An 8,774-nucleotide genomic window follows, 5' to 3' on the forward strand; every position below is an offset into this window, starting at 1 on the left:
AAAATTGCACAAAAATTAATTCAATTCTGTTCATCTGTCCTTGATTATATTGTACATTCATTTTCCATTGTAAGTGCCTCAGTATATGGTTATTTACGTAAGATTTTCAAATTTCATATTTCAAGATTTCTGTTTCTGCCATTTCCTAGGTAGCGTGTGTAAACAGAACTTTGTTGGTTTTTTTTGCCTAGCCTGAATCTCCATACAGCCAGAAGGAAGGGTTAAACATAAATGCACCACAACAAATAACTATCAACTATACTAGTGTACCTGCTGGTTTGGGGGTTACAGGAGGTTGTTGTACATTATCAGATTTTACCCACGGCCCCTGTTGACCAGTATCCCTCTTCTTTTTTCCTTCACCATCATCATCTTCCTCTTCTACATTCTCCTCTGTCTGTTCTTCAGTCTCCTCATTTTCCTTTTCTCTATAAAAAACAAAAATAATCAAAATATATTAGGTAAAATTATGTATCATGTACTAAATAAGGTTTGAAGCAAAACAGAACAGATTGTTAAGTTGGTATACATTCAAATGAATCAAGTTTTGTATAAATAAGTCTTGTGATATAATTTATCAACAACAAAAAAAGAAGTTGAAGCTTATTAACACTGAGACACCCATTTGTTGTTATTATTTATAATCAATGTTGGCCAAAATAAGGAGTTAGTTTATTCTATCTATACAGTGTTCAATCTAGAGCGCGCCATTGCGCCATTGACCCCCTGAAAAGACCGCCGGCGCAAAACAAATTCAACTGTGGGCCCGATGGGCGCACTCATAGAAAATGCCCTACATGACATTAGAATGTTTTCTTAAACCTGATTGTGAATTATATTAATAAATACTGAATTAAAAACTAAAGTTTGTATAGAAAAACAAGAGCATGTTGGTAAGATAGTTACCGCACTCGGTAACCTTTTTAAAACCTTGATCGAGCGGGGTCTGTAAATACTATGTAGACTTGTTCTTCGAACCGTAACTATTACTTACTTTTGAGTCACAGTTTTATAAACAAAACAAATCGTCACAGATAATCCAATACGTGCGTGTAGTTATAGTTTTTTCACGGTCAAAACAAATAACTATGTCATAACTTTCCGGAGGAAAAAAACTGTATATTTGTGAAAAGTGCGAGTTAATTATAGAGAAGTGTGCATAAATTAATACGAACACGCCTTCATCCAATTAAAAAAGTCTTGAAGATGGAGCTAATCAAACACGATTGGCTAGGGAGTGTCTGACAATTGAGTAAATAAACTTTGATTGGTCTTGGGCTGGTCGGCGCTAAAACATTGTGCATATCATTAATCAATACAGACATCTTAAGCGTGACGTAAGAACTGCTGCCCTGACAAAAGATCAAAGGTACCGGTATGTCAATATACATTGTCTTAGCACCTGTTGACACTTTGTTTTTCGCTTGGATATATTGAGAAGGGTAAATGTTTTAGCGACTTTCTTCATCAACAAAGCTAATTGGGAAATATTATTTTCTTTTATATATCGGGCGCTGATTAAAAAAACTGAACATTATTATCAAATATCCCTGGTAACATTATGTTTCTTTACCAATCAGTTCTTAAAATTGAGCCTGTATCAACGCTAACAGAACTCTCAAAAAAGGTCAAAATAATGTCATTTTTTTAGTTAGTCGATTGTTTTGGAATTTTGCAACCGTTTTTGGTCTACATATTATGATACGTGAACAACTAACTTAAAAGATACAATACCTTATTTGAATTTGATGTTCTTTTAAGTGTGGGCCCCCATTATTCTCAAATGACCCCCTTTTGAAAAGTTTATGGGCCCGCAGGGCCCCCTGGGAATTTGTTCTAGATTGAACACTGCTATATATTAAAAAACTTCTTGAGACCTGTCAATGATAGTTTGAATCTTGGTTACCTGCTTTTATCAACACCAACTTGCATTCTTTGCAATTATATCATCTAAAATACATTGCAAATTTAGCAAAATCAGGTTTAGCTTAATCAAATTATATTTCATTTGTGAATACATGTACAAGCAATTATATCTTCACTCAAGGCTATGCCACTCATGAAAATATACATGCTTGTGTTCACTAAGAAATATAATTTGATTTTACATGCTACACAAACAAAAACAAACCCTCTTTTTTTTGCCCAGATTAGCACACTGATATCAATGACACCTACCTCTGAACAATATTGATGCAAGACAATATATAATTTTCAACTTCCGTGTTTTGTTATATTAATGACAATAACACTTAACTGTAAAACTTCTCTCAAACTGATTTTTACAATCATACAAGATTATATATATTATTATATTAATATTTATATTATTTCCCAGATTTCATTATTCTAAATCCAAAGTCTATAAACTTACGTTACTTGTAGATTTGCTATTCTTAAACCAGAGTAATCTTTTTCAGCCTCTTCTTCAACTTCTTTCCATTCTTCTTCCTGAAGTAAGAGACAGTTCAAAGGTAAAGCATATCTATTCATAATACATATACAAATGTACATGTAGTTGGAAACATTGCAGTTGTCAACAATTGCTAACCTTTCACTTACAAAGCAGGATTTTGCAAAATATTGCCAGTATTTATTCTGACACCCACCACTCACATACTTTGTATGATCACCCTTGATGAAATGAAATACATTTGTAAATATTGTTGAAATTAGGGTGTAAGGTACATGTATTTATGATTGAAGTGCAATTTCCTAATTACTGACAGTGTTTTTTTTCACCAAAATATTCGGCGAAATTCTCCCCATTCCCCCCTCAAAAAAGTATGTTTTTTTTCCCCCTCAAAGCTGAAATTTCCCCCTATAATATGGCAGCCTAAGTTTGCCTGCAATGAATATCATTTTTTTGCAACTAACTGCCGAAAATGCTTTATTTTATGCCTGTAAGACTTACTGTTAAGCAAGGTTTTTCATATAGGTAAGGGGAGCTACTCCTGGTATCCCAACAAGTTTATCATGTGACACATCAATATTTTAGATCCGTATAAAAATCCCCCTCCTATTGCATTTTTCCCCCTCCAATGGGCACCGACCCCCTTCCCCCAAAAGTGAAAAAAAACACTGACTGATCAAGGGAGGTAATTATCAACATTCAACAAGCAAAGCAATGACCTTCAAATTGTCTAAACTAGACATGGACAGCAGTCATGTCAAAAATAAATTCTTAACTTTCTTTAAAAAATGACTGTGTTGACCAATAGCCTGCAGTCAGCAACAGATTCTACCCATGTGACCAGTGCAGATCAAGTGCGGGCAACACATCCATACTGCCTGATCATGGTTTGCACTGTTTGCTATTCTAATTCAGTCTAAATAATGCTAAAATTTGGTTTTGTCAAGATTGAAAGATAGTCCAATTAAGATAATTAGGCATGGTAGGGGTTTAAGCTTGCATTTACCTGCAAATAAAAAGTTTGTAACATTACCATGGAAACTGTAAAGTAACTATTTTTCATTGATGCAAAATGTATCATGAGCCTTGTCTCTTTGTTAAACATAATGTTACCCCTTTATGTTCTTACAGCTGTATAAAATTAGATCAGAATGTTTTTTTGAATACTGATGCATTTCATAGTCATTATAGAATAAGATACATGTATATATCCTGTCATCATTTCAAAATACATATATTTAACATTTTAACATAAATACTGGCAATAAATAATCTGATTCTGAAGAACCATAAATTTTAACCATAAGTACAGTTTTGCATGCATATTAGATTTGAATTTATATAAAAAATGTTTTTATCTATCTGGCATACTTGTACCATAACTGAAATCCAAGGGCTTTTAAGTGAAAACTTATTAATTCAAATATATTAGAAAAATGCATGTGACCAGGAAAGTCTGTGATGTAACACTAAACACATACAAAAACAAGGATTAGGAATACATGTCGCAAACAGACTTGGGATTTTAGTTTTTACAGTATCAATTATATTCAACTTGGATTTTTTTATCTTGAACTCAGATTTCTATCTTGGTAAAAGTAGCTTACATCACAGACTGCAAGAGGATCTAAATAGAACAACATGTGAGTGACAGTGCTATTAATTCAACAAACAAAACAGAACTTTGACAACATGCAGAAGACAGTGAGAACTGAGAAAAGAATGTCTGAAATAATTCTGTCATAAATGAATATATGCACTCTTTACATCTAACTTCTTTTATCACACACCCGTGCCGATTTTGCTACTCCGTAAATATGGTATTGCACGGCCGTGCATATTTTTTGACGTGACGTCATTAGCGTTATACAAACATAGTGTGAAGACGCGCAAAATGTTAGCGTTATACTATAGGCGCGTCAATGAAAAACGACTCTTTTTTTCACTTTAAATGGTCTTTATATTGGGTATGTGATAAATAGAATATTAAATTCATTTAAGTTCATTAATGAATTTATTGCACTTGTTTAATAAAATAATATTATGCTACCCAGAGGCTCACATAATATAATTTTATTCAACTCGTGCAATAAATTCAGTATTGAACTTACACTCATTCACTATCCTATATTTATTGTAATTTGTATCTGTTCAATTTCCAATAATATACATGTATTACAAATAACACTTTCATTAATTCATTATGAAAAACTTACTTTTATTTTAACCTTAAGTAAAACATGGGGAGAGGGAACAAAATAATGTCTAGAAAAATATTTGGTAACTGTCACTTTTGTGAGAATTATTTCCCCTTTTTCATGTTTATATAACACATAATTTTCAAAGTCCTTAAAAAATATGTTGTTATGTAAAATTGTTAACAGAATTGTGACCAACATCTTCATTTTGCTCAAAATTATTGCGCCAGTACCTTTATTCTATATATTTGGATTTAATATTCTGTTTCTGGCATAAATACTTTGACGATTCTTTGACACTGAACATTATAATTTGAAAACTGAGTGAAATGTATGCTGACAGGTGCAGGGTTCTCGGGGACGCTTATTTTGGCGTCCCGGTACGCATGTTTATTACAGCTGGACGCAAATATTTCAGAGCAAGGATTCCACATACGCTAAATTTTGCCTGGGGACGCATAAACATTACCGATTGTTTACAACCACAAATACGTCAGCGTGTGTCAGTCTAAGTCTATAGGTAGGCGGTCCTATGCACATCGACCCGTAAAGCGATTAGCCAATCAGCGATAACGCTTCCGGTCATTATCACGCAATAGTGATCAGACTAATGTATACACGCGCTGTACATGTAATTACCAGATATAGCACGAGGTGATAATTCAACAGTTGATTGGAAATTAGCAAATTTTACCGCCAAAAGGATAAAATTATCGACTATTTACGCCACAAGTTTAAAGACAGTTTTCTCAAATTACAAATGAGTGTAATTTTGAATGATAGTTGAATATTTTCGGCATTTTCTAGGCACAATTTTGCTTTAGTTTCATTCTTGCAAAAACGTTCTATAAGAGTATAAAGAGTTTAAGATATTGTGCCGAAATGCCAGGACAACAAACCAAAATACGCTTACGCTTTTCTTTGATATTTAGATTCTATCCGAAAATTGATCCCGAACATCGGCGATTTCACGTTCGCCAGAAACCCTAAAATTTCGCAAAAATTCTTAGTTTCCAAGCCAAACATGTGAATGAATTCTTCCTTTATTATTTAATCAACATTAAATCTTTAAACATTGATCTTCAATTTGCCCCCTTTTGAAGATATTTGCTAAAATAATTGTCGATCGGATGAATCTCTTACACACTGTGTGAAGCTGTACTTGATTTTTCTATTCATTCCGCTAAACGCTGCCTATATACATTTATGTTTTTTTTACAAATATAAACTTTTTGTCTTTAGAGTGGACTTATTTAACCAGAATAAAATTTGATTTGGTAAAAAAGTGAAAAAAAACCAAAAAAAAACAAAAAAACGATTTCCATGTGTTGATGCATTATAATGAAATAATTTCATAATTAATATTAACAACAAAACAATAGTATACTATGTCAGGCTTCGCGAAAGTTGCCGGACCGTCGGACATGTCCGGCAAAAATCAGGCCGGTCCAATTTTTTTTTTCGGAGTTCCGGACCTTATGTCCGGTACGAATACCGGGATATATCCAAGACCGATCAAGACCGAGTTTTCTCCCTTGAATAAAAAAATGTAAAACGAGTTTTGATTCGCCGTTTCATTTTAAGTGTCCGATACATACGACTGTCAATAACCAAAATGTCGGTGTTACTACATTATTACGCTGGCGCTACGCCCGGAAAAATTCGTAAACTGTCCAATGAAGAAAAAAAAGCGAAACAAAAGGAATACGAGTCCAGGCGCCCGCCGAGAAAATTTGTGGGTAAATGGAAAAATGGCCGCTTTGATCATGAATGTTTTGATTTCAAAACAGAGTCTATCCACAGGTGCTTGAAACAAACTTTTTAAAGTTTTATATGGGCTATATACTATATATCTTTATATACATATATAGACTGGTTATGTAAAATATTTGATTATGTGACTAGCGCCTGTGAGTCCATCAACTGGATAAACTAATGTTTTATTTAAGGGAAATCTTTAAAAGTTGTTTTGTCTTTAAAAAAAACACCAAGGTATTACCATATACATATATTTGGGGAAAAATATTCGGTCAGACAAAAGTTCTTTCGGTCAGACAAGAATTGAAAGTTTGTCTGACCGAATGTCAGGCACATTTTTCAGCAGTTTCGCGAAGCCTGCTATGTAGTTCAGAGTTTCTTTTGAATAACTATAAACTTTGAAAGTCTCTTGAAGATTCAAAATATCAGCAATGCTATTGTGAGCATTGAATGACTAATCTGTAAACATATTAATTGCGAGGCGCTTTTGGACTCCAACTTTTTCAGGGATGGGAGTCCATGGACTCCATGTTTTAAAGTCCTAGTGAGAACCCTGAGGTGTTGACGCAATGATTTGGATCATACAGCAGTCATTTAACGTATTTTGTTTCATACTTTTTATATGTAAAATATTTTTTAAGGACTTTGAAAATTATGTGTTATATAAAATTAAAAAGGGGAAATAATTCTCACAAAAGTGACAGATACCAAATATTTTTCATTCTGATTATGTTATACATTATGCTCAATAAACAAAGTTTAAAAGAAATCTCTTCATTATTTTTCTAGAAATATAATTTTTGATGTCATAAGCCCGATCAGGCATTTTCACCGAATCCGGGTCAGCTCGGCCCTAAAACGTACTCGGCCCCCGAGTCAGCTCGGCCCTATTCCAACTCGGCACGGGTCAACTCGGCCCACTTTCCAATTAATAATATTTAGGTATTTATTGTAATTATTGTAATTATTTATAATACATGGATTGACAGTTTCCAAACTAGCAGCAGACAGGCTTTCTTATCAGTAGAATAGTGAGTAAAGATAACCGATTGCGTATCTCACTGTATTTCTGACTCGTGGTAGGTTTAACGGTAAATTTAAATACCTTCAGTGTCCAACTAACTCATTCATTCAAATTTGATTAGTGACCACCTGCAATTAATTAGAAGCTTATGATATTAAGTAAACACGTTTTTGTTTCTTATTTTTTGAATAGTACTTTTAATACAAACAAAATGCATCTAAGGAAACACATTTTCATTAGATCTATATTAATTTTATCGAATCTGCAAGACAAATAAATAACTTTTTTTCTAAATATATTTAATTCCGTAGAAGTAGATCTACAATGTAAAATTATATAATAATAAAATATTTCTCATTATTCATTTACCTTAACAACATGCAAAGCAAAGTTAATACGTTATATATATTTTTGTAAAGCGGGCCGAGTTGACCCGTGCCGAGTTGACCCGTGCCGAGTTGGTATAGGGCCGAGTTGACTCTTTTCCTTTTCACCAGCCTGTTAAAGTGAGTTTAAACATAACGTTTTAAACAAGCTTACTTTTTGTTTAGTTTCCATTTTTCCATTGTTAAGTGTAAACAAACTGATTATGAGAATTCTAGCGGTCTAATGTGAAATTTATCTTGAAAATCATGCACAAAATGCACAAAATGCATGAAATTTGAACCTACTCATCCTGGCTTTGAAAATATTTTTCGATCATTTACTGTAATTTACGGTAGTTGCTGGCCATACAGTACAGGCCTATATTGCTAGCTAAACATAAGTGACTCCAAATGGCTAGACACTTCCATAATTTACAGACGGTCTATAAATATATTAGACTTGATAAAAGTATGAACAGCGACTGAACAGCATCATTTACTCCCATCTCAATGACATAGACACTGTAGGCCATTGATAAAAAATAAGCTTATTAATTATTATTAGGCTTAGAAATTTATTTATTTCAATATTGCCTGCATAAAAATTACAGCAAAACTATTTCAGACATGGAAACTGAGAGAACAGAGGAGTGGATCATAAACCAAATCCAAAACCTCTTCTGGGTTTACTGTAATTCCAATTGTGTTGCTGTCAGATTTTGTATTTGTAGAAGTTTGTGTCTTTTCTTTCACTTTCTTCTTTTTGTCTTTTTTAACCGGCTCATCTGTTGTTTCAAGAATGTCACTAGCAATGACTTTTGAAGACTTTGACTTCTTCTTGCTTTTGTCTTTCTTAGCAAAAAAGTCGTCTAAACTAGCTTCTTCCATTTTAATGTTTATTTAACCTTTAAAACACTGTACTTATGCTCAAAAGAACCACAAAATGTTACTTTTGCGCAATAACATCTCAATCTCTCGTGTACCGGAAACGGAAGTATAACATTTGGTCTGGCTAA

At 33.3% G+C, this 8,774-nt stretch overlaps 1 protein-coding gene across 2 annotated transcripts; it reads right to left on the bottom strand.

The window, feature by feature from the left end:
- Positions 1-241: 241 nt before the first annotated feature.
- LOC132733389 (protein CDV3 homolog) lies at positions 242-8,774 on the bottom strand. 2 transcript variants are annotated; one of them, XM_060720036.1, is made up of 3 exons: positions 8,449-8,774; positions 2,375-2,451; positions 242-428 (listed from the first exon to the last, which is right to left on the bottom strand). In XM_060720036.1, exons 1-3 carry the CDS (start codon positions 8,644-8,646, stop codon positions 257-259), a joined length of 447 nt encoding a protein of 148 aa, XP_060576019.1. In that variant the 5' UTR covers positions 8,647-8,774; the 3' UTR covers positions 242-256. The 2 variants fall into 2 exon arrangements, with proteins under 2 accessions (XP_060576019.1, XP_060576018.1); XM_060720035.1 differs by having other exon boundaries at positions 8,434-8,774.

This window comes from Ruditapes philippinarum, unplaced genomic scaffold, assembly GCF_026571515.1.
Source record: "Ruditapes philippinarum isolate M1 unplaced genomic scaffold, ASM2657151v2 ctg3843_1_1_1_1, whole genome shotgun sequence".
NCBI lineage: Eukaryota > Metazoa > Mollusca > Bivalvia > Venerida > Veneridae > Ruditapes > Ruditapes philippinarum.